The sequence below is a fragment of the Apium graveolens genome, chromosome 10, assembly GCF_009905375.1.
Source record: "Apium graveolens cultivar Ventura chromosome 10, ASM990537v1, whole genome shotgun sequence".
In the NCBI taxonomy this organism is placed as follows: Eukaryota; Viridiplantae; Streptophyta; class Magnoliopsida; order Apiales; family Apiaceae; genus Apium; species Apium graveolens.
The window spans coordinates 145,971,857-145,996,609 of record NC_133656.1 but is presented as its reverse complement, the minus strand read 5'-3'; the positions used below and the strand labels follow the sequence as shown (position 1 = coordinate 145,996,609).

Here is a 24,753-nt window from a genome sequence, read left to right as displayed (position 1 = left end):
AGATTTCGAGTTTTTTGTAAGATTCTGTAAAATTATTGTGATTTTCTTGAATTTTAATAATAACAATCGTGGATTAATAAAAAAATTGAAGATATTTGTAAAAATTATTGTGATTTTCTTGAATTTTAATAATATCAATCGTGCTTTAATAAAACTGAAGATATTTGTAAGGCTTAGCTTAACGGATATCACTCGTCCAGCATAATCGAAGGTTCTACTGTTAGTGAAGGCAAATGTGTGTGCAGGTATTTAAAAGAATACTTATAGTCAGCATATTTGTATTTGTATTAGCCAAAAAGAATACTTATAGTCAGCATATTTGTATTTGTATTTGTGAGTCAAGCAATTTGTTTTTTATCTTTGTTTTTTTGAAACTGTGTGTCTGAGTCTATTCATGTGGGACTAAATTCATTTAACTGCCATATATATCCCATTATATGTTATCAGATCACAAAGGAACTATATGATCAAATAAACAACCTAGCATATAAAGAAATGGCTATATTTCAGAAACCTCTTGTTCTTGTGCTATTTTATGTTCTTTTCATAACTATACTTCCTCTAAATATAACATCATCACCAAGAACTGAGGCAGAAGCTCTTGTCAAATGGAAGTACAGTTTGTTACCATCTGCTTCTCTCAGTTCCTGGTCCCTAAACAACCTAAGAAATTATTGCAACTGGACTGGCATTACCTGCAATACTGCAGGAACAATTTCGGAGCTCAACATCTCCGGTCAAAAACTCAATGGAACACTTGCTCACTTCAATTTCTCTTCATTTCCAAACCTCACTTCCTTGGATATGAGCAGCAACCTCTTTTCAAATATTATACCGGTAGAGATTGAAAATTTAGCACAACTTGAGTACCTGAGCTTCAATGACAACTATCTTGACGGTACCATTCCTTACCAAATTAGTCATCTTCAAAAGTTGCAACACTTAGACTTGGGATCGAACTACTTGGCTAATGCAAACTGGTACATGTTTTTGGACTTGCCATTTCTGACATACCTCAACTTATACTACAATTCCCTTGATTTAGAATTCCCAACTTTTGTGTTTAGTTCCAGGAACTTAACCTTTCTTGATTTGTCACAGAATATGTTGACAGGCTCTATACCTGAATCACTGTTCACCAATTTGGTTAATCTTGAATTCCTCAATTTGAATGATAATTTATTTGAAGGCCCGTTTCCAATAAATGTTTCCAAGCTTTCCAAGCTGAAAGAACTTCACTTGGGCAGGAATAAGTTATCAGGGTCTATTCCTGATAGTATAGGTCTTCTACGAGGTCTTCAAGTGATTGAGTTGTATAGCAATTCATTCGGAGGAAATATCCCTTCTTCTATAGGTCAACTTACAGAGCTTCAAACACTTTATCTCGATTTAAACTATTTGAACTCTAGTGTCCCTCCTGAGCTTGGATTATGCAACAAGCTAAACTTCTTGGGACTAGCCATGAATTCACTTACTGGCCCTTTGCCTTTATCCTTAGCAAATCTTACACAGATTTTTGAATTAGGACTGTCAGATAATTTTCTGTCCGGTGAGCTCTTACCTCAATTCATCAGCAACTGGACTGAGTTAACGTCACTGCAGCTTCAAAACAATAGCTTTATTGGTATTATTCCTCCAGAGATTGGTATGTTGTCAAACCTTACCTACCTCTATCTGTTTGACAATAATCTCACAGGACCAATCCCCAAAGAGATTGGGAACTTGAAACAGCTTTTAAAATTAGACTTGTCAGGAAACCAACTAGCAGATTCAATTCCAGCAACAATTGGAAACCTTTCCAATTTGGTACTCTTACATTTGCACTTCAATAATCTTACTGGAACCATTCCACCTGAGTTTGGAAACTTATCATTGCTGGAAATTCTTGATCTCAACACTAATCAGTTGCATGGACAAGTTCCTGATTCCATTGCTGAATTAGGCAAGTTGCAGACACTTTCTGTTTTTACCAATAATTTTTCTGGCAGCATTCCAAAGGACTTGGGGAGAAAGAGTCCCAATTTGTCTTATGTTAGCTTTTCCAACAACAGCTTTTCTGGGGCATTGCCTGAAGGATTGTGTAGTGGTTTAGCCCTTCAAAGGTTGTCAGTGAATAGAAACAATTTTTCTGGGTCTTTGCCCATGTGCCTGAGAAACTGCTCCCAACTGAGTAGAGTCCGTCTCGATGAGAATGAGTTTTCCGGAAAAATTTCAGAAGCATTTGGATTTCATCCAAATCTTGTTTTTATTTCTCTCAACGACAATAAGTTTACAGGTGAACTCTCACCCCAGTGGGGAAAATGTGAAAGTCTTACAAACTTAGAGATGTCGAGAAACAAAATTTCAGGTGCAGTCCCATCCCACTAAGGAAAATATTAAAATTTCACTCTCCTTATGGAAATGTACACCTCTCCTTGCATTTTTTTTCTAGTAACTGTTCTTGCACTTCAGTACCAGTATTTTGTTTTGACTATCCAAGTTCTTTTACAATTAACAGGAGGGATTCCTGCAACACTTTGCGAAGCAAAATCACTTGAGATTCTGGATTTGTCAAGTAACAGCTTAAGTGGTCCATTTCCAATATGTTTGGGAGTTCTTAACAATAATCTCTCAGTAATGGATCTTCATAGGAATCAATTCAACGGGACAATAGCACCAACCTTCACCAGTAGCTGCCAACTGACGATTTTTAACATGAACAGCAATGGCTTTGAAGGGTCGATACCCCTAGCATTGGCCAAATGCAAGCGTTTAAAGATTCTTGATTTTGGAAACAACAAAATGAGTGACACATTTCCTTCATGGCTAGTTTCTCTCCCAAAGCTACAAATTCTTATTTTGCGATCAAATAGAATTTATGGTGAGTTAAGTGTTAGCAAGACAGAACTTACATTCCCCAAGTTGCGGATCATGGATCTCTCTCACAATCAACTCAGGGGCAACCTGCCAATTAATTTTTTCGGCAACTTCAAATCAATGTTTAATTCAAATACACTTGTTGATCTGACTGCAATTAACAGGGGTTCATATTATGAAGCTTCTGTTTCATTAATTATCAAAGGAAATGAGTTAGAAGTGAAAAGAATTCTAAATATTTACACAAGTATAGATTTATCAAGCAACAATTTTAGTGGAGAAGTTTCAGAGGTCATTGGAGAACTTAAATCACTCAGGGTGCTCAACTTATCTCATAACAGCCTTACAGGAAATATCCCTTTCTTGCTGGGAGATTTAGGCCTTCTAGAATCTTTAGATCTCTCCTCAAACCAATTGACAGGTACAATACCAAGGGAATTGACTAGTTTGACTTTTCTTTCAGCCTTGAATCTGTCAGAAAACAATCTTTTTGGTGAAATTCCACATGCAAGGCAATTTGACACTTTCAGCAATGATTCATACCTAGATAACTTGGCCTTATGTGGAGTTCCTTTGACAAGGAAATGCAGAAACGATGAGTCATCAATACGAGAAGCTGAAGATGATAATCATTATAATGGTGACGGTGATGACAATTGGTTCGACTGGGAGATGATCCTAATAGGTTATGGATGTGGATTGGTGTGTGGATTGTCAACAGGATATATTGTTTTCAAAACTGGTAAGCCTTGGCGGTTTGTGAGATTCATTGAAAGGGCTCAGGAAAAGTTTATAAGAAGATCCACGAAGCACAGAAGAGGTTTGTCAAGTTACAATACTTCTAGTTCACATAATTCTCATTATATGTAGTCTGTCAATCCTGTGGGCAAGTTTTAAGTCCTATGGCCATGTGTGTCCTGTAGTCTGTCATGTAAATCACAATTTTTGTAATGCATAAACTTTTCATAATATCTAATAGTTTGTCGTGTAGAAAAACAAGGACCAACAGGTGGGATTTTGTTTATAAACTCAAATAGCCTGTCACTTGAGTCACACTGACAGTATATGTGAGAATCTGTTAATACATGTATTCATTTAGCCTGTCACTTGTAGTCAGACTACAACGCAAAACACAACTTAAGCTATTGAAAAGTTTGAAGATAATGTACGAGTAGCCTAGGAGATAACTTATGTTCTGTTCTCGTACTAAGAGATTAAGTCACGCATAGCATGATTTATTTATGTCGATATTTTAGTCATATAATTTGACATGGAAGATACAAGAAATGTTAATAAAAAAATGTGTAAATACAGGAGATCAGATTGTCATCTGTAGAAACAGAATATAACTTGAGAAATCAGATACCCTGTCCCTTGTTAGATTGAAGTTTTTGCGTTTTATATCGTAACACTAAAATTCCTGCAGTTCTCTTGAATATTAGAAATATTAATCTCATCAAAACTCGATGCATTAGGTGTCCCTTAATTAATAATGTTCACAAAATTTTTGTATACAATAATATGTGTCAAATTGAGAAATTATCAAAAGAGTAACAAAAAATCAAGGCTCCATTTTCACATTTAAACAGTGATATAAATATGGAAGGAAATTAGGATTTGTAAAAGTCTTAACTTTGATAACTGGATGATAGAATCTAAGAGCTATACATAAGGATGTATTTTGTGTTGACTCTTCAATCTCATAAACGAATGATCTTTATATTCTACAAGAAAATTTGAAATTAGGCCAATTGTGGGGTAAAATGCATATTTGACAAATGGGCAGAGGAAACTGCAAATCTAAATTATTCAAGCTAAATACAACCGGTCCTTCCTTAAAACAATTGGTCATTTAATGTTATTCAAATTTTGCAGACTACATTTAGTAGCTCAAATGGAGAATAGAGACGCAAGAGATCAGGATTAAGACGACTAGTCAAGTACGCGATATGATCCATTCAGTGAATTCTGATGATCTTTGAAATGTTTTGGAAGAGTTGTGTATCCCTTGTTAACCACCTAGTTCAGTTGTGCTTACAACTTACAAGTCACACTTGTAATTAAAGGTTGCTAATTAAGGTTAGGTAACATCCGAGATCATTAGGAGTACTTAATATATTTTAAATATGTACAAGTCTCTATCGCATCTTCAACTTGGTTAGATTCTAAATATTGTCACATCTTACTGAACCATTTTTTCAGTTGACTTAATACAAAACAAAGTCAGTGCGAAAATGAAAGTGATCAAGTTAATATAATAGCTACACTGATGTCAGGTTTGGGTAATTTTCAAATACGTGCTCCATGATTTAGTTTATTTTCATATTCTAAAAAGTTGTATATTGATTGGCTTTATGCTATTCCTCTCTCGAGTCTGAAATATTAAACCATTTATCGAATTTGATCCTTTTTTTGAAGTCACCGAATTCGTAAATCATATCTGACTGCTAAATCTGCAATTTTGAGAAAGATTTGATCTTGCCGAGCATATTGATGTGAGTAGTCTGTATAATTATTTGTCTGAATTTAAATAGTCTTGAATCTTTAACCATATTCAGAATATTAGTTGCATAAAAATTATAAGGAATATATATGTTGGTGAAAGTTTTGGCTTCACATGCTGATCTAGAGGAGCTATAAAGAAAAGTTTTTTGTTGACATTTTATCTAGGAAGCTATATTCAACTTTATGAATGAATGATCTCTCCTATATTCAACTCTAAAAATTTCCTGGAAAAAAAATTATAATTGTCAAGTGGATAGAAAAATCTGGTCCCTATTCACATGTGAGGACTGAATATCTTGAAGAACCTTACTCATCTCTAACCTAACCCTTTTTATATGTTATGCCAAAATAATGCAATGGTCATTCTGGCAATTAGCTAAGCTAACAAGAATAGTCAAAGTCAGCTTATTTTGTGTTTTCCTCCCTGCTTCATCTCTCATACAATTTGGCTTTTGTCTTAGTTTTTGTGGAACTGTGTGTTTGAGTCTATTTATGTGGGACTAAATTCATTAAACTACTATAGATCCCATTATATGTTACTAAATCACAAAGGAACTATATGATCAAGTAAGCAACCAAACTTATAAAGAAATGGCTATATTTCACAAACCTCTTGTTCTTCTACTGTTTCATGTTCTTTTCATTTCTATACTTCCACAAAATATAACATCATCACCAAGAACTGAGGCAGAAGCTCTTGTCAAATGGAAGAACAGTTTATTACCGTCGGCTTCTCTCGATTCTTGGTCCCTGAGCAACCTCAGAAACCTCTGTAACTGGACTGGCATTACCTGCAATGCTGCAGGAACTGTTTCGGAGCTCAACATTTCTGGTCAAGAACTCAATGGCACACTTGCTCGCTTTAATTTCTCTTCATTTCCAAACGTCACTTCCTTGGATATGAGCAGCAACCTCTTTTCAGATATTATACCTGTAGAGATTGAAAATTTAACACAACTTGAGTACCTGAGCTTCAACGACAACTATCTTAACGGTACCATTCCTTACCAAATTAGTCATCTTCAAAAATTGCAACATTTAGACTTAGGATCAAACTACTTGGCTAATGCAAATTGGTCTATGTTTTTGGACATGCCATTTCTGACGCACCTCAACTTATACTACAATTCCCTTGATTTAGAATTCCCAACTTTTGTATTTAGTTCCAGGAACTTGACCTTTCTTGATTTGTCACAGAATATGTTGACAGGCTCTATACCTGAATCATTGTTCACCAATTTGGGTAATCTTGAATTCCTAAATCTTAATGATAATTTATTTGAAGGCCCATTGCCAAGAAATATTTCCAAGCTTTCCAACCTAAAAGAACTTCATCTTGGAAGAAATAAGTTATCAGGGACTATTCCTGATAGTATAGGTCTTCTACGTGATCTTCAAGTTGTTGAGTTATATAACAATTCATTCGGTGGAAACATCCCTTCTTCTATAGGCCAACTTACAAAGCTTCAAAAACTTTATCTCGATTCAAACTATTTGAACTCTAGTATACCTCCTGAGCTTGGAATGTGCAACAAGCTAAACTTCTTGGCACTAGCTGTGAATTCACTTACAGGCCCTTTGCCTTTGTCCTTAACAAATCTTACAAAGATTTCTGAATTAGGACTATCAAATAATTTTTTGTCCGGTGAGCTCTTACCTCAATTCATAAGCAACTGGACTGAGTTAACGTCACTGCAGCTTCAAAACAATAGCTTCGTTGGTATTATTCCTCCAGAGATTGGTATGTTGACAAATCTTACCTACCTATATCTGTTTGACAATAATCTCACAGGACCAATCCCAAAAGAGATTGGGAACTTGCAACAGCTTTTAAAATTAGACCTGTCAGGAAACCAACTAGCAGATTCAATTCCTGCAACAATTGGGAACCTTTCTAGTTTGGTACTCTTACATTTGCACTTCAATAATCTTACCGGAACCATTCCACCTGAGATTGGAAACTTATCATTGCTGGAAATTCTCGATCTCAACACCAATCAGTTGCATGGACAGTTGCCTGATTCTATTGCTAAATTAAGTATGTTGCAGACATTTTCTGTTTTTACCAATAATTTTTCTGGAAGCATTCCAAAGGACTTCGGGAAACAGAGTCTCGATTTGTCTTATATTGGCTTTTCCAACAACAGCTTTTCCGGGGAATTGCCAGAAGGATTGTGTAGTGGTTTGGCCCTTCAAAGGTTGTCAGTGAATAGAAACATTTTTTCCGGGCCTTTGCCTAGGTGCCTGAGAAACTGCTCTCAACTGAGTAGAGTCCGTCTCGATGAGAATGAGTTTTCTGGAAAAATTTCAGAAGCATTTGGTATTCATCCAAATCTTGTTTTCATTACTCTCAATGGAAATAAGTTTACAGGTGAACTCTCACCCCAGTGGGGAAAATGTGAAAGTCTTACAAACATAGAGATGTCGAGAAACAAAATTTCAGGTGCAGTCCCTGCTGAGCTTGGAAATTTAAAGAATTTGCAAGTTTTGCATCTGGATTCAAATGAGTTGACAGGTGAGATTCCAGCTGAATTGGGAAATTTGGTCCTGTTGTTGAAACTCAACTTGAGCAATAATCATTTGACCGGAGACATTCCCCAGAGTGTAGGCAAACTATCAAAGCTCAACCAACTTGATTTGTCTACGAATAAAATGAACGGAAGCATTCCTAAAGAGCTTGGGAACTGTGAGAGCTTGTTGAGCTTGAACTTAAGACAGAACGATTTTTCAGAAGAGATTCCATCTGAGCTTGGCAATTTGGGTCAGTTGCAAATAAATTTGGACCTAAGTAGCAATTCACTTTCGGGAAACATCCCTTCTAACATAGGTAAACTGAAGTTTTTGGAGAATTTAAATCTTTCACATAATCTTCTGTCAGGTGGAATTTTTCCTTCGTTATTTACTGATATGTCAAGTTTGCAATTGATTGATTTATCTTACAATAACTTTTCTGGGCCTATACCATTGCTCCAACAACAAGTTAAGAATTTTTTTAATGGGAACTCACTTTTGTGTGGAGATGCAAATGGCTTGTCCCCGTGTCAGTCTACTTCTTTCAAGTCATCCAAAAAATCTAATTCCAGTACAAAAATTATCATCGGGGTCGTTGTTGCAGTGGTCAGCCTCCTAGTTTTTGGGACTATTTTCTTTGTTGGATGTTTTATGTGTCGAAAGAAAAGCAAGAGAAGTGATGTAGAGACTATCACATCAGAGAAATTTGAGTCTCTAATTTGGGAAAGAAAAGGAAAGTTTACATTTGGAGATATAGTGAAGGCCACTGAAGACTTCAATGAAAGGTACTGCATTGGAAAAGGAGGATTTGGAACTGTGTACAAGGCCAAATTGTTTAATGGAGAGATTGTAGCCGTTAAAAGGCTCAACATAACAGATTCTAGTGATGCTACAACAAAAAATCGATGGAGCTTTGAGAATGAGATTCGAACCTTGACAGAAGTTAGGCACCGTAATATCATCAAACTCCACGGATTCTGTTCCAGGGACAATTGCCTTTACTTAGCATATGAATTTGTCGAGAGAGGTAGCTTGGGGAAGTTGTTGTATAGTGACAAGGGGGTTGATTTAAGTTGGGAAAGCAGAGTGAGGATTGTTACAGGATTGGCTCATGCACTTTCTTACTTGCATCATGATTGTTCTCCACCTATTGTGCATAGAGATGTATCACTGAATAATATCTTGCTCGAGTCAGAACTAGAGCCTCGGCTCTCAGATTTTGGCACTGCAAGGTTGTTGAGTACTGAATCATCAAACTGGACAAGTGTTGCAGGGTCTTATGGCTACATGGCACCAGGTACATATCTTTCATCTCGTTATTATGTGTTATATCCACCAATGCTAAATGCATGTATTGTTAACACACATATGTGTTTTCCATGTGCAGAACTTGCCTTAAGTATGCTAGTCACTGCTAAATCCGATGTTTATAGCTTTGGGATTGTAGCATTGGAGGTAATGATGGGAAGACACCCTGGGGATTTGCTTTCGACTTTGTCCAGTGATCAAGACTTTGCTTCAAAGGCTTTACTTGACAAACGGCTTCCACCTCCGACAGAGAGTATGGAAGAGGAGGTGAAATTTGTTGTTAGAGCAGCGCTAGCTTGTACACGTTCCACACCAGATTCACGGCCTACTATGCGTTCTGTGGCTCAAGAACTATCAGGAAGAGCTCAGACTTGCATGACTGAACCAAACAGTGTTCAGTTGTATGAATCCAAGTAGAATTTCAAAGGTTTTAGATGTAGATGATATTCTTAAGCTACCACCACAATCTTGTAAATGTGAAAGACGATCAAGTGGCATCACTTGTGCCTTGATAATCATTGATAAAAATGAATAAAATGATTACGCAGTTTTCCTAGCCAGGTTACATGTCAACTCCCATCAAATTTATTGTAAACAACTTTCAATCCATGTCTTTACAATGTTAATTACTCTAAACAATTTTCCAAAACCACACTAGACAAGCCTGCTAATCATTTTTCTTACAGTATCAAAAAATTTGGAACATGAATAGGTGCCATCGGAGATCAATAAACAAAATCCTTTCTGAATGACCAGCATTCTTCTCCACAATGCTTAAAAAGAGGACCAGTAGTCTGCTTTGGCAAGAAAGGATCAACCCGAACCCATAAGAACGAGAAGACTGAATGCAGAAGAACAGGCCAAAGGTTTACACTACAACTGCAGACATCCTTCCATCCCATCAACCTTTTCATGCAAGGATAGAGATTGAAGAAATAAACTTTTTGAAACAAGGAATTTATGAGCAACCACTAAGTAGTAAAATATAAGGTGAATTGCATTTCGTGCCTCTTACCTATAGCCTTGTCGCAGTTTATCAACTGCAGTTTTAGAAATTGTACAGTTAAACCTCTATAAATTAATAAACTCGAGATCAGAGAATTCTATAAACTTATCGAGCCTCAGTTCTTTTTCAGAGATGTACAAGTCACTGAGGTAGGTTCATTTCATTTCCACAAAAATCACAATAGCATATCCTTCAAATTTAGTCGCAATTGAACTTGTACGTCCATTTACCCAAGTTGCTCATATCTTATTATGTGATTAGTTAGTAACAGATAGTTGTTAGTCATTAATCTTGTAATTAGTTATTTTGAAGTTGGTTATTAGTTAGGTGTGATAAGTGCCAACATAAGTACTTGAATGTTCTTATATTATACAAATAGAAATTTTGTAACTTCATCACATCTTCAACTTGATAAAATTCTGAATGCTGTCACATCTAACTTGGCTTCCATTTCCTTGATCAAAACAACACACAACTAAGCTAGTGGGAAAAATGAAAATGACAATGTATAAATGATTACAAACCTGTATATTACTTGAAATATTTGAGAAAATAGCTACCAGAAAATGTAATACAGTTGGAATACAGTTAAAATAGAGTAAGTTTTGCGTATATTACGAACACTATGTTTGATTTGTAAATAGCTACTTTTGATGCAAAATTTAGAAAAAATTTCGATGAATGCTCAATAATCTAAGTTTCTCTCTTCATACATTGAGAAAGATACAAACATGGAACCAAATTTATGCTTTTGTAAGTCTTGAGTTGACAATTTTTTTTGTCAAAAGTCTTGAGTTGACATTTTGATCTCAGAAGGCTACATTTTTCTAAATGGATAGTTGGTGTTGCTTCTCTACATAATATATTTGAGGTAAAATGCGATATGATAATCCTATTCACATGTGTGAAGGACCAAGTAAATCTGAAGTCAAAGAAATATAATCAGTTTAATGGTACTGAATGTTTAAGTCTGTGCTTCTGGGACAACATTCCTATAAGTCTTATGATATCTTCCAGCACTCTTAACAAATACAGAAACAAAGTAACAAGCCAAACATATAAAGGAATGGGAATAGCTCACAAGCCTCTTGTTCTTCTCCTATTTCATGTTCTTTTCATCCCTATACTTCCACTTTATGTCATTTCATCACCAACATCTGAAGCAGAAGCTCTTGTCAAATGGAAGAACAGTTTATCACCATCTTCTTCACTCGATTCTTGGTCCCTAAACAATCGTAAGAACCTCTGCAAATGGAATGGCATTACATGCAATATTGCAGGATGGGTTTCGAAGCTCAACATTTCTAATCAGAAACTCACAGGATCACTAGCTCACTTCAGTTTCTCTTCATTTCCAAAACTTACTGTCTTGGACCTCAGCAGCAACAACTTTTCAGATAGTATACCTGTAGATATTGGAAATCTAATACAACTTCAGTACCTTAACTTCGATGACAACTATCTCAATGGTACTATTCCTTACCAAATTAGTCATCTTCAAAAGTTAAAATTTCTAGACTTGGGATCAAACAATTTGGTTGATCCAAACTGGTCCAAATTTTTGGACATGCCATCTTTGACACACCTCAATTTATATTATAATGAACTTTCTTTAGAATTTCCATCTTTTGTAATCAGTTCTAGGAAGTTAACTATTCTTGATTTGTCGCAGAATAAGTTGTCAGGCTACATACCTCAATCAGTTTTTACCCATTTGGATAATCTTGAAGTTCTCAGTCTTACTGATAATTTATTTCAAGGCTCATTGCCAAAGAAAATATCCAAACTATCCAAGCTCAAAGAACTTCGCCTAGGGAGGAATAACTTCTCGGGGTCTATTCCTTACAGTATAGGTCGTTTACATAACCTTCAGTTTCTTGAATTGTATAACAATTCATTTGAGGGAAATATTCCTTCTTCCATAGGTCAACTGAGGAAGCTTCAAACACTTGATCTTGATGAAAATTATTTGAACTCTAGTATTCCTTCCGAGCTTGGATTGTGTACCAGGCTCCCCTTCTTGGCTCTAGCTGTCAATATGCTAACTGGAACTTTGCCTTTGTCCCTTTCAAATCTTAGACAAATTTCTGAACTAGGACTGTCGGATAATTTTCTGTCCGGTGAGCTCTCACCTCATTTCATTAGCAACTGGACCATGTTAACATCACTGCAGATTCAACACAACAGCTTCACCGGAAACATTCCTCCTGAAATTGGTCTGCTAACAAATCTGACATACCTGTACCTGTATGGTAATGACCTCACAGGACCGATTCCTAGTGAGATTGGAAATTTGAAAGATCTTCTGGAACTAGACCTATCTGGAAACAATCTAGCAGGTTCAATTCCGGAATCAGTTGGGAAACTCACCAAATTGGTAACCTTAAATTTGTTCTACAACAATCTTAGTGGAGCTATTCCACCTGAGATTGGAAAGTTATCGCTGCTGGAAACTCTTGCTCTCAACAATAACCAATTGTATGGAGAGGTTCCTGATTCCATTGCTGATTTAAGTAATTTACAGATGCTAATTTTTTCATCCAATAACTTATCTGGGAGCATTCCAAAGAATTTGGGAAAAAATAGTCCCCACTTGTCTGGCATAGGCTTTTCTGACAACAGCTTCTCTGGGGCATTGCCAGAAGGACTGTGTAGTGGCTTTGCTTTTGAAGTGCTTTCAGTATATAGCAACAGTTTTTCAGGGGCTTTGCCAATGTGCCTGAGGAAGTGCTCCAAACTGAACAGAGTCCATCTTGATGATAACCAGTTCTCTGGGAATGTTTCGGAAGCATTTGATTTTCATCCAAATCTTGTTTTTATATCTCTGAGTGGCAATAAATTTACTGGTGAACTATCAGCCCACTGGGGAAAATGTAAAGAACTTGCAAACATAGAGATGTCAAGAAACAAAATTTCTGGTGCAGTCCCAGCGGAGCTTGGAAACTTGAAGAAATTGCAAGCTTTGCTGCTAGATTCAAATGAGCTGACAGGAGAAATTCCAATTGAATTAGGAAATTCTGTCTCTTTGCTCAAACTCAACTTCAGAAACAATCGTTTGAATGGAAATATCCCTCAGAGTTTAGGTAAACTATCGAATCTCCAATTTCTTGATTTGTCTACCAACAAACTGAAAGGAAGCATACCAAAAGAGCTTGGAAATTGTGAGAGCTTGTTGAGCTTGAACTTAGGCCAGAATTGTTTTTCAAAAGAGATTCCATCTGAACTTGGCAATTTGACACGGTTGCAAAGTATTTTGGACCTGAGTAGCAATTCCCTTTCAGGGACCATCCCTTCTAACTTGGGAAATTCGAAGTTTTTGGAAAATTTTAATCTTTCACATAATCATCTTACAGGTAGAATTTTTCCTTCACTGTCGACCGACATGTCTAGCTTGCAGATGATTGATTTTTCCTACAATAACTTGTCTGGCCCTATACCATTGTTCCAGAAAGAAGTGGAGGAATTTTTCATGGGAAACTCACTTCTTTGTGGAGATGCAAAAGGATTGTCCCCGTGCGTGTCTGCGGCTTTTAAGTAAGTCCAGTAAAAAGGTTCTCAATACTGCAATAGTTAGCCTTTTGTTAGGATGATCTTCATTGTAGGATGTTAAGTGATGTTTGTCATTTGCCAGTTTCTTGTATAATAACCCAGCCCGGTTTATATTGCTATGTGTGTAGTATGTTAGTTGCAGATTCTCGGGAGTTGTCAGTTCTGAGTTTGTGTATTTAGCTATGTTTTAAGTTACCAGATTTATTAAGCAATGTTCATCATTTTTGCTTCTGTATGTGCAAAATATATGTACAAAATGCGATTACTTAAATTGTATGGTAGCTAGATAATTACAAAGTAACAGCACTCGTGCCTTAAGAAGGATTGAGCAAAATGTACAAATTTATATACTAAGCTGTAATGGCGAAGTTACATGCCTTGCATAAAATTTATTGTAAACTACTATAATAATATTCCAATTCCATATTACTTTTACAATGTCCCAAAATCACACAAGCCAATACACAAGTACCTTCTGCTGGCAGTGTTAAAATTTGTAAAACATGAAAAAATGACACCAAAGATTGCATAAGCAAACCATATTACTGGAAGTCTAGCACTCTACTCCACATTGCTTAAGGATAGGACCAGTTTGCTTTGGCAAGAAAGGATCAATCCGGACCCAGACCAATGAGAAGATAGAAGCCAGAAGAACAGACCAAAGGACTACGATTGTGGGAGTCCTGTTCTGTCTTCCCATCAACCCTTTCAAGAAAGGATAGAGATGGAGAATAACCCAAAATGAGAAGAAGAGCTTTCCGAATAAGGGACCCCATGAGCCATAACCATTGTTTATGGCATCCGAAACTCCAGCCACAACTCCAACCATGTTCAAGATTATTAGTGTGGTTGGTGGGATGAGTAGAGTGGTCCATTTGAAGAGGTAGAGCTCTCCAAACTCAACGTCGTCAGCTGCCTTTGCTGTCACTGTGAAGTTTGTATCAACACCACCAAGGACTTTGAGGAACCCCTGGAACACCGCAAAAAGATGAGCTGAGACACCACCAATCACCCAAAATTGCTCGTTGCGCCACCAGTCCTGGATGCTAACCCCACTCCATCTGAGCTCCAAGACACCTGTGGTTATAATAGACAAGAAAAGAGCAAGAAACCATATGCTAGCAAAATTGTTCAGCTGCAAATGGTCAAGTTCTGATATCAGTGCATGTTTACATATTTAAGAAGTCCCACAAATTTATGTAAAACACTGCAAAAAGAAAAGGTCTTGTTCTTGTTGTAATAGTTAGGTGCTTACAGTTGGAATGATGAATTTTCCGGTAAGGAGGCACACAGCAGGAAGTGTGCAGTAGGCAAGCAGAGGAATTGAAGTGAATGGGTAAACAATGGTGTTAATGTAAGCAAGCCTTTCTAGCCATTTCAGCTTGCCTCCATAGCCATACCAAAGCGGGCAGTGACGACTCATGAAGATTTCAACAGAACCAAGAGCCCATCTCAAAACTTGGTGCAAACGATCGGACAAATTGATTGGAGCTGACCCCTTGAATGCAGGTCTTTTTGGCATGCAGTAGACAGACTTCCACCCTCTACAATGCATCTTGAATCCTGTCAGAATGTCTTCTGTGACCGAACCATATATCCATCCAATCTATAAGAAAAACAAGCACATCAAGCACCTGTAATAGTAATAGTAGCTAACACTTAAAATACATGTTTATTACTAAACTTCCTGTTAGTTCTTTGGGAATTTATATACGTTTAGGCCTAAAAAACGTACTTCATATAGATTATTTCAAAACAGTTACTGACCTCTTTACCCCATTCAGTTTTCTCTTCATAGCCACAGCTAATTACATGAATTGCTTCCTTAATAAGTGAGGCACTATTAGTCCCTTCAGGAAGTCCCCCATTTTCCATGAGTGTGGAAGTGATGAAAACTGGAGACTGCCCAAACCGTTTCTCGAAATTTTTCTGAGACATAAGGGATGATTTCTCCAACTCATCATAGCCTTCAAGACCTTCTTCTATCCCTTCAAGATCAAAGATCGGTCCAGCTGATTTTCTGGTGTAGTTCTTTCCCATCTTCTTCTTCTTGCTATACATCCCACTGAGACCAAGCAAAGCTTTGAGTCCCTTTTTCTTCTTCGACTGCTTTGATTTCTTCTTTCTTGAACCACCACAACAACAGCAGCACCATGAAGGCCAGCAATCACATGTCATCTTTTGTCGCTTCTCAGACACTGGTGGATCATATCCATACAATGCCTGTCTGTTAAAGACACATCCGGTTCCAACATAAACTGGCCCTTGAATCCCGTCTAGGCCTCTCATGTTAATCTGTAACCGGAACAACATTTGAGGATAATTCAATTTATGCAAAAAGAAAAAAACTGGAATTTACTAGTAAAAACAATGATTATGACAAGATATGATTAGTACAACTTACGTCAAAGAACACGACATTTCGATTAGCATATCTATCATGGCGATCAATACCATCAAACCTCTGCGGAAACTGGACATAGCATAGCTTCTTGCCGAGTTGGGGATCCATCAAAAAACACATAGCTTCCCTTACAGCCTTGCTATTGTTAACATAATGGTCACAATCCAAGTTCAGCATAAACGGTGCATTGGTAAGTACTGCAGAAACTCGAACCTATAATTGATGATAGAAAATCACTATTAGTGTTAGCATCAAACAATCCAACAATTAAGCATTGTTTAACCAATTGATTCTTGTTCACCATTGCATTCATAGCTCCAGCTTTTTTGTGGTGTTGATAGCCAGGTCTTTTCTCACGTGAAACGTAAACGAGTCTTGGTAACTCCTTGCCATCAACATCTAGTGCTCCTTCACTTCCAAGATAAACCTGTATTCATATAGAAACAATATTTCGGGATATGAAAACTATTATGAAACATATTTTGTATCTTAAGGATCACAGAATAGACAAATTAAGAGTCACTTTCTGTGGTGTGGATTTACATCAATGCCTAGTAAATGTGGAATATGAGAACTTTGCATTAGGAAGAATATTAAACCTGGATCATTCCAGGATGATCTCGACTGTTATTCCCAGGCCACGGGGTACCATCTTGCATAACCCACCCATCTTCTGGTTTCTTTTGTGCTGCAGCCACCAGTGCATTAATCCTTACTTTGAATTCTTCATATTCTCTCTGCAATTATTAACAGAAAAGTTCTCACAGCCTTAAATACAACAAAATATACGAGTACACAACTTTAGATATCAGCCTAACAGCTTTGTTTATATATGTACAGAAAAATTGTGAAATTTACAGGGGCGTAGAGAAGGTTTCCGATCTGCTTACTTTCATGGCCCTGCGATCCTTGACAAAAGTAGGCTGCACCTTGTCCTTCAAATAATCAATCTTTTCTGAAAAATAGTATTCGGGAGCCCTTGGCTCAATGCTATATTTCTTGCAAAATGGCACCCACCTCCTAGCAAATTCAGCGGTCTCTGATAGTGCATCGAAAAGCAACATTGATGCCCCATCGTCCGATATATAACAGCACACCTTATCAACTGGATAATCAACTGATAAGATTGAGAGAATTGTATTTGCTGTGATAATTGGTGGCTCCTTAAGAGGGTCCACAGAACTCACAAAGAAATCAACTGGAGCTAGACCATTAGGCTCTCCTTCACGCTCAAACCTCATGGACAGGCGATCGAGGTAAGTCTCACGGTTAATAGGAAACCATTTTGGAAATTGATCAAGAATCCATGAAAAACCAAACCATATCTCACAAATGACAGAGATGATCCAAAGGGGAAAAGCATCATAGGCTGGCGTTAAGATGCGAAAATGAAAGAAGAAGCCTAAAATGACGAGCCTGGATATAATGACTATTCGATATGGATTGATTAAGCTTGAAGCAATGGGGACTTTTCTCCAAAGAGGCTGTCGAGCTTCAGCCATTCTGAATGAGCATTTTACATTGTTAAAGAGTGAATGTAGATAAACAATTATGAGAAACTAGATAAAGAATCTTACAGATATTCATCTTCATCTCCTTGATCATTTCCGCTATCATCTCCTTTGCTAACCAAACCTCTTTTTTCTTGCCTTGTTTTCCATTTATCTACTCTCTCTTTCCATTCAGAATTAGTGTAAGTCTCTTTTTCGGCTTCAAAATCTTTACCAGCAACTATAAACAACCCCCAAATCACAAACCTTTTAATAACATTGCATAAAGAACTTGAAGAAATTACAATGCAGGTCAAATGGTTTTTACCACTTCCAGCAATGGAAGAGAAAGCAGGTCCATTTGGATGTTGTTGCTGCTGCTGATTATGATCTCCATTCTCCTGCAATAGTCACAACCTGATCATATTCAAACTTGTCAACCTTCGTTGTTATCTTTAAAATGGCTAGCTCATAAACTACTTTACCGATGGAGTATTCAAGTGTTGATGATCTGGGGCCGTATCTCCATAATGTTTAATCTGAAATTCGTCATCAAAATCATCAGCGTCAAAGTTTTCTTCATCATCTCCAGCAACTCTTGGACAACCTGTACAAAACAACCCAAAAGTTAGCATTTTCACAACTGAGAAGTGATAAATCGAAACACAAACAGACACGGATCAATGCAGACCTTTGTGACGTTTATAGCGTGTGTTGCACTGAGGACAACACTTGTTGCCTTCACTTCTTTCATACTCATAACATGGCCTGCAAACTGGGAATCTACACTCAAAACAAGCCACAAACAAATCCCCATTCTCTTTGAATCCAATCTCATCTCCGCAAACTCTACAAATCTTCTTTGTAGCCTCAGCGGTAGGAGGCCGATGCTGCGTAAACAAGAAACGTGTAAAGCAACAAAAAGTGAGAAGAAAATTAAGAATACTAAATCAGTTTTACCTCATCCACGCCATGCAAAACATGCATTTCATCACGGCCATGAGAACCAGTAAAAAGGCCTGCCATTGGCAAGCAAAAAGAAGAGCAATAGAGGGAGTGATGAGGAGAGAAAGAGAGAGGTGGAGGAGTTATAAGGATTAATGAGGGATGTTAAAACTGCAAGCTAGCTTTACCAACTGATTGTTGGAGGGTCATGGAGTTTGATTGGAATACAAGCAAACAAAGATTGGTGATAAAGGGACAGTTTGTTTGCTAATTCTAGAAGCCAAATACACGTCAAAATAAATATAATGCAGAGACCAAAATGCATGTCTGTGTAACTTTCACCCAAAGCCATGACTGACACTATCACCTAGTTTATTTTCAGCATTTTTGTTAGGAAATCCTCACCAGTATTCAAGGAATAGGCAGTCTCTTCTAGTGGCTATGCGGCTGGGTAATTGACTAGTTTCCACAAATTTTCTTAAGCATGGGAGCCTTGTCAAATGCAAATATTCAATTCAAAAATGTTATTTATCTCAGAAGCTGGCATGATACAAAAGAAGATTAAATAAATGGTATAAAGAACATAGCCGGCTACAAGCTTTAGTACCAAACTTGCTTGCCTTCTACTCTCTCTGTACCTGTAACAATTAAGCGCCTCATACAAATTTTAAAAAAAGCAACCATATAAATGCTGGCCCTTGTGAAAATTATCAGGGGATTGGGCAATTAAAAAGCTCTGAGTATACATGCACCTAATACAATTATGTCCAGATACTATTGAAGCAATATATAATGTTCTCCACAAATCCAAACATAATGTTCACAACATAATAAATACATTGATGATGTAGTCAACAATGTAACTATCAACTGAAATCACTTCAAAGTTGAATGAAAGAGGGGTGGTTTGGACTGTGTGCATCATATCTTATTTGACAAAAGGTAAAAAACTACATTGAATCTAAGATCGCTCTTAACAGTCATGATCTCGCAAGCAGAAGAACTATAGGCAAAAATAATGTGAAAGCTTCCAACTGAAGTCCATCTGTGTTCATCCTTTCTTAGCTCAAACTCCACGGAGCAAAACTCAAAAAATTAGCTGGTCAAGTTGAATTGAAGACGGCAAAAGCCCCTGATCGACAAACAACTACGAAGACAGAGATATTAGTCCCAAACTTCCTTACTATCCAGTACTACCTGTTCTATACAGTGATAATGAAGGATACTACATGTATCTAAGAGGATGAGAATAGTATTGCCTATTCATTTACTTTCAAACGCTTTACTGGTTGAGAGGTAGATTTGTCAGTGACAGTTGCTGCAAGATCCTTTGAAATTTCAACTTCAGGTTGCTTTTGCTTTTCTCTCACATGAGAAGAAATGTTTTCTGCTGCTGGGATGGCATTTTCTGGGACATCTGCTGGTAGCTGATGCTGCGAAAGTAAGGTTGCTTCCTCACTCTTGGCAAGGGAATCCTGAATTGCTTCACGTTTGTCCATATCAGACGATAAGGCCTTTGCCATGTCAAGTCCCGATTTCTGTTGCTTCTCAAACATCATCTGCAGCTGTTTTCCTTGTTCTTCAATCCTCAGCTGTAAATTTCTCTGGATCTGAAATAAATAAAAAAACTACATAAAATAATAATTCATCACAAATGTACTGGGCTGACTATGACAAAAAAACATGGTTCATCGTGCTAACTATGTAGAAACGCAAAAATACTTAATTAAAAAACTCAACATGTTACTAATTTTTAAGACAAGGAACTGTATGGAAAATGCCTCAAGCATCGCCTTTTCAAAGCTGCATGGGAGAAACAAATTTATGCAGAAGCAGGTGGTTTTGGTGCTTGCATTCCATTAACATACTTCATCAGTCGGTAGCTAGCTACACTGCCTACACATGATTACGATTAAACTAAAAATTAGTACTAAGAGGGGCATTTGTACCTCAAGCTGTTCATGCAAGCGTTTCTGAACTTCCATCTGCATCCGTAGTGCCTCTGTGATCTCAATGCCCCTGTTAAGACTAATGTTAGAGTCTTGATCCCACAATACTTCTGATAATTTGAGAATCACACTATAAGAAAATTTACAAACCACGGCATTTATAATTTTATACCAGGTCATGAAAATATTGCTTCACATCTAGAACTATAACTCACAAAAAATCAGGGGCAATCATATTGAAGCAAATTATTTAGATATTAAACTCACGTTTTTAAGTCCAAGGATGACAGTTCTTCAATAGGCATTAGTTTTCTCTCAGAAGATCCTGCAAAATGAGAATACACAACATTATTAATGAATGACAAAAAATCACCTCCTATGTGCTACACTGCTACATTCTTATAAGGTCAAATTCAAAATCCACAAGGATAGAAAAACAAATGGTGAAGGGTCAAAATTAAACATCTAACATGGAAATCTTAGGTTTGAAACATACTTGTATGAAATTAATCACAACTTTCCAATAGTTGCAAAAGCACTAGAACTTTAAATTTTATTTTTTAACTATCATAAACTTGCATCTAAGATGTACATATATAGGCGTGGAATTACCAAAGGTCAAAGGTTACAACATCATGCAGGTATAGAACTCACAAGAAAATTAAATCATGCTCATGAACATTATAAAGGCGTCAAATAAGGTAAGTGTTTAAATAGGTTTAGCAATTGAAAACCTAAATATTAGTTCCAAGGCATTTGAGTTTGAGTAATAAAACAACTGGAAATGTGGAATAACTTTTCCCAATGAGGTTACACAACCTAAACAAGTGTCGATACTACTTAGAACATAACTTAAAACATAAAACTTCCGTCTTCACACTAGAATCTCATAGACATGACGTCTTTGATTATGCAATTTATTTGAGTAAGATCTTGAGTTAAATTATGCTTTAGATGTTAATTACTTGATGGAGAGGAAAGTAATATCAGTACAAAATGCATAATCTGCTTCAGTTAAAAAAATTACTTGAAATGACCAGAGCAAAAAAGTTGCATAAACAAATCAACTGGTTTCTGTGGCATATTACAAGTTCAATGTAATGTAAATATACAAATTGAAGCACAAAATATCAATATTGATAAGAATATTAGAGGAGTTGTTACCTTCCACTGAATCTGGTTTGTATCTTGCAGTTCGATATTTCTGCCATTCAGAGAACATACATCAAAAATGATATTAAAAGAATAGGCAAATCTACTGCAAAAGGAAATGTATATTAAGATGAGGGACCAACAACACACCTGCAAATGGCTCTTTACGTGATATATAGTCAGACCTTCAACTTTCATTTGCTTCAGCACACCCTTGGGAGTCGCTCCTGTGAGTCGAAATCATCAGATAATTCAAATAGCTTTACATCGTAATTTTTCTAGAAAGTATATTACAGCAAGAAAAAAATTACTTTCGCTACCACCCAGCTTGTTGACTGCCTCAACAAATGCTTCATGTAGTTCTGGTGTCCAACGCATGCGTGCTTTCGTTGAAGTTGAACTGCCTCCAGCTGAGGACGATGGTGTGACAGCAGTGCATGTCTCTTCGGATGAAGCAGGGAGTTGCAAATTAACTTGCTGCTGCTGCTGTACTTGTGACTGCTGTTGATGTACTTGTGGCTGCTGCACTGGGCAGTTCACAGGTGTAGTGGACATTTGATATGGAATCTGCAATAATAATATACCATATATTTTGTAAAATTCTTTCTAATAAAAGAGAAGAAGCCAAAGCACATGAGGAGAAAAAACTAAAGAGGTCAGAGTAAACAACCTGTGGTTCTGGACCTGCAACGGTAGTATCATCCACAAGGAGGTCAACCCAATTAGGAGGCAAAGCATTATCGTCAGTGATTAAGTGCTCCGCCCATTCTTGCCAGTCACTTGTCTTATTAAAGTCCTCAGATGGCACAACACACACACCGTTCTTGTCATCAATCTGATTGTTTAAACCAGGAGAAGTTACAGGACAGTCAAGGTAGCTGCGTACTGAATCTGTAATCCAGGAATCATTGTTTCTTTCCGTAGTATAGCAACTGGATGAGGTAGACTTGAAAACTCTAGATTCACAGGGATTATATAATGGCATAGTTGCCCCAGGATTTGATAACTGAGATGTGAAAGGAGTTTTTGTTGAATGTTTTCCATGGGATGCAGATGTGGAGTACTGGAGATCAGAAGAGAACCCAGCAGATGAAGAAAAAATAGGACCAACAACCCCACTATTGGAAGGCAACAAAGGCCGAACATCTATAGGATTTGACGCAAGTGTTCTTTCCATTGAAGCCTCTTGGTAATCTGCCAACAAAGGATTGGAGAGAACAGGTAAAGATGAAGATAGACCTCCAGGTGCACCATGATTACTAAGTTGTCTAGCACTTGAGCTTTGAAAGGATAAAGCATGTCGTGCCTCCATTTCAGCCCACTTAAATGATATTTTTAGGAACTGATATCAGCTAGCACAAGTCTGTACTCGATCCCTGTGCGATAAAAATGCCCACTTAAATATTTAAGACATGTTTGGAACAGTTTAAAAAATCTACTTTTCAAATGTTCAATTCTTTATGGTTAGGCTCTGGGCATGAACCCACGTTGGCTGGGAAAAGCAAAGGAATCATATTATTAGCCTTATGCAACATATGTCAAACATGTCCCAACTAGCTAAATGTCCTCGAAGAAATTATCATGCATAAATATTTTAAGTAGTATATACTTTCTTTACTTTTTAATTCTTATAATTCATGCGATCTCATAATATACTGCATTGTTGAAATCCAAGTATCCAACCATGCTTGCAACGAGTTACTACTGTGCTGCAGCACAGAAAATCATTCTTAAGAAAAATAATCAGCAAAAAGCTACAGTCTTTCCCTATAGCTAAAGGAGTAAAAGAAGAATACGACTCCCATTTTTTTATGATCCTTTGATAAAACCCATGTGCATCAGGGACACCCTTAATTTGCTGGTCCAAAAAAAAAACTGTTTCACTTTCTAACTGACTGCCCTAGCAAACAAAACCTGGTCAACTAATAAATCACAATCCCTAACAAGTATAAGATTATAGATAAACAAGGTATTCAATAGCATCTCTAAGACAATCATTAATAGCTTCAAAAGACAATTCAATCATCAAGCACTTCTAAATTGCAGTTAGCACTGTAAGTACGCACTTATCGACTGAAACAAACTCAACATATCTAACAAACTAAATATAACCCGAAACTGACTTTCTTCCGAAGCTTCCAAGTTCCAAGTTCCGCCAGTTCACCCTTAAACTCGATAACACAATAAATTACACCAATCAACACCCTTCAGTTCTAAAATTTAACAGTAAAAAAAAAGCTCATGCTTTGCTCCTTTCTGACTCACCTTACACCACAACACATGCCAAACAAACATCATTTACGATAAAAATCAGTCACAACAGATCTAAGAATTCCAAGTGTGTGCGCGCGCGCACACACATACACAAATAAATACACAGATAATACACAGAAAAATTAAAAAACAAGCTTGATTCTTGGAAACTGCATAAAAACAAGTAAACAGCCAAAATTAAGAAAAACTAAAAACTGGGTATTTCAAGATTCTTACCAAAATCAAAGAAAGTTGCAAACTTTAGACCTGAATCGCTCCATCAAAACCCAAAAAAATTGAACAAAATTAGGGCTGATACAGTGAAGAACAACAAAAAACTAAAAATAAATACACTGAATTATACATACATGGGCATGTATGTATATGTAAAAGGGCGAGTTGGGGGTATCACTAATTTGACTCGCCGGTGCTCGTGCGCAAGGGAATTGAACGGTGGCTAGTGCGTTTTCGTTTTGGATTCTATACAATGTTGAAAAAGTGTGAAACTAGCCCACTCTCATTCGAGGCGCGTGAAATACACGTTCTAGAATAATACAAGAGGCCAAGAGGGTAGTGATTGACAAGTGTGTGGGACCATGTGATGAAGTTGTCTTATGGAGGTACTCGAGGGCTAAATAAAGAATTTAATTTTGTTATTTTAATTTTTATTAACAATTTAAAAGAAAGTTGGGATTGTGGATTGTGATTTATGTATGCAGCTATTAGGTTTACTAGCTCTGCACATATTTTTTTTATTATTACGTAATTTTAAAAATATACTTAATTCAATTCTTAATTTTGTACATTTAAAACTTTTAATCATAT

The 24,753-nt window shown here is 36.8% G+C and overlaps 5 protein-coding genes across 6 annotated transcripts; 3 read left to right on the top strand and 2 right to left on the bottom strand.

Moving 5' to 3' along the window:
* Nucleotides 1-495: 495 nt before the first annotated feature.
* On the top strand, nt 496-3,807 carry LOC141691107 (uncharacterized). Its single transcript, XM_074495850.1, has 2 exons — nt 496-2,347; nt 2,432-3,807. The coding sequence occupies exons 1-2, from the start codon at nt 496-498 to the stop codon at nt 3,724-3,726; spliced, it is 3,147 nt and encodes a 1,048-aa protein (XP_074351951.1). The 3' UTR covers nt 3,727-3,807.
* A 1,993-nt stretch (nt 3,808-5,800) lies between these two features.
* On the top strand, nt 5,801-9,771 carry LOC141693539 (uncharacterized). Its single transcript, XM_074498678.1, has 2 exons — nt 5,801-9,169; nt 9,260-9,771. Exons 1-2 carry the CDS (start codon nt 5,953-5,955, stop codon nt 9,595-9,597), a joined length of 3,555 nt encoding a protein of 1,184 aa, XP_074354779.1. The 5' UTR covers nt 5,801-5,952; the 3' UTR covers nt 9,598-9,771.
* A 1,457-nt stretch (nt 9,772-11,228) lies between these two features.
* LOC141693517 (uncharacterized) lies at nt 11,229-13,918 on the top strand. Its single transcript, XM_074498649.1, has one exon. The coding sequence runs from the start codon at nt 11,253-11,255 to the stop codon at nt 13,722-13,724; it is 2,472 nt and encodes an 823-aa protein (XP_074354750.1). The 5' UTR covers nt 11,229-11,252; the 3' UTR covers nt 13,725-13,918.
* A 141-nt stretch (nt 13,919-14,059) lies between these two features.
* Nucleotides 14,060-18,747, bottom strand: LOC141689795 (cellulose synthase A catalytic subunit 4 [UDP-forming]). Its single transcript, XM_074494190.1, has 12 exons — nt 18,590-18,747; nt 18,321-18,519; nt 18,115-18,236; nt 17,958-18,030; nt 17,717-17,870; nt 17,030-17,642; nt 16,739-16,876; nt 16,441-16,566; nt 16,140-16,352; nt 15,503-16,030; nt 14,991-15,341; nt 14,060-14,870 (listed from the first exon to the last, which is right to left on the bottom strand). The coding sequence occupies exons 1-12, from the start codon at nt 18,653-18,655 to the stop codon at nt 14,289-14,291; spliced, it is 3,165 nt and encodes a 1,054-aa protein (XP_074350291.1). The 5' UTR covers nt 18,656-18,747; the 3' UTR covers nt 14,060-14,288.
* Nucleotides 18,748-19,327: 580 nt separating this feature from the next.
* LOC141689796 (protein PHOSPHATE STARVATION RESPONSE 1-like) lies at nt 19,328-24,447 on the bottom strand. 2 transcript variants are annotated; one of them, XM_074494192.1, is made up of 9 exons: nt 24,297-24,442; nt 24,166-24,195; nt 22,346-23,051; nt 21,987-22,242; nt 21,826-21,902; nt 21,688-21,727; nt 20,791-20,848; nt 20,524-20,593; nt 19,328-20,184 (listed from the first exon to the last, which is right to left on the bottom strand). In XM_074494192.1, exons 3-9 carry the CDS (start codon nt 22,985-22,987, stop codon nt 19,834-19,836), a joined length of 1,494 nt encoding a protein of 497 aa, XP_074350293.1. In that variant the 5' UTR covers nt 22,988-23,051; nt 24,166-24,195; nt 24,297-24,442; the 3' UTR covers nt 19,328-19,833. The 2 variants fall into 2 exon arrangements, with proteins under 2 accessions (XP_074350293.1, XP_074350292.1); XM_074494191.1 differs by having other exon boundaries at nt 24,166-24,447.
* Between the last annotated feature and the right edge of the window lie 306 nt (nt 24,448-24,753).

What these genes read in the sequence shown, in the direction of transcription:
- LOC141689795 (XM_074494190.1), bottom strand. Translation starts at nt 18,655, where the DNA reads ATGGCAGGCCTTTTTACTGGTTCTCATGGCCGTGATGAAATGCATGTT. An exon ending in TTTTGCATGGCGTGGATGAG is followed by an intron (nt 18,520 to 18,589) that starts GTAAAACTGATT and finishes TTGTTTACGCAG; the next exon opens with CATCGGCCTCCTACCGCTGA. An exon ending in GAAATGTCGTGTTCTTTGAC is followed by an intron (nt 16,031 to 16,139) that starts GTAAGTTGTACT and finishes TTCCGGTTACAG; the next exon opens with ATTAACATGAGAGGCCTAGA.
- LOC141693517 (XM_074498649.1), top strand. Translation starts at nt 11,253, where the DNA reads ATGGGAATAGCTCACAAGCCTCTTGTTCTTCTCCTATTTCATGTTCTT.
- LOC141691107 (XM_074495850.1), top strand. Translation starts at nt 496, where the DNA reads ATGGCTATATTTCAGAAACCTCTTGTTCTTGTGCTATTTTATGTTCTT. An exon ending in GTCGAGAAACAAAATTTCAG is followed by an intron (nt 2,348 to 2,431) that starts GTGCAGTCCCAT and finishes TTTTTTTTCTAG; the next exon opens with TAACTGTTCTTGCACTTCAG.
- LOC141693539 (XM_074498678.1), top strand. Translation starts at nt 5,953, where the DNA reads ATGGCTATATTTCACAAACCTCTTGTTCTTCTACTGTTTCATGTTCTT. An exon ending in TTATGGCTACATGGCACCAG is followed by an intron (nt 9,170 to 9,259) that starts GTACATATCTTT and finishes TTCCATGTGCAG; the next exon opens with AACTTGCCTTAAGTATGCTA.
- LOC141689796 (XM_074494191.1), bottom strand. Translation starts at nt 22,987, where the DNA reads ATGGAGGCACGACATGCTTTATCCTTTCAAAGCTCAAGTGCTAGACAA. An exon ending in TTGCAGGTCCAGAACCACAG is followed by an intron (nt 22,243 to 22,345) that starts GTTGTTTACTCT and finishes TTATTATTGCAG; the next exon opens with ATTCCATATCAAATGTCCAC. An exon ending in TCATCCTTGGACTTAAAAAC is followed by an intron (nt 20,594 to 20,790) that starts GTGAGTTTAATA and finishes TAGTCTTAACAG; the next exon opens with GGGCATTGAGATCACAGAGG.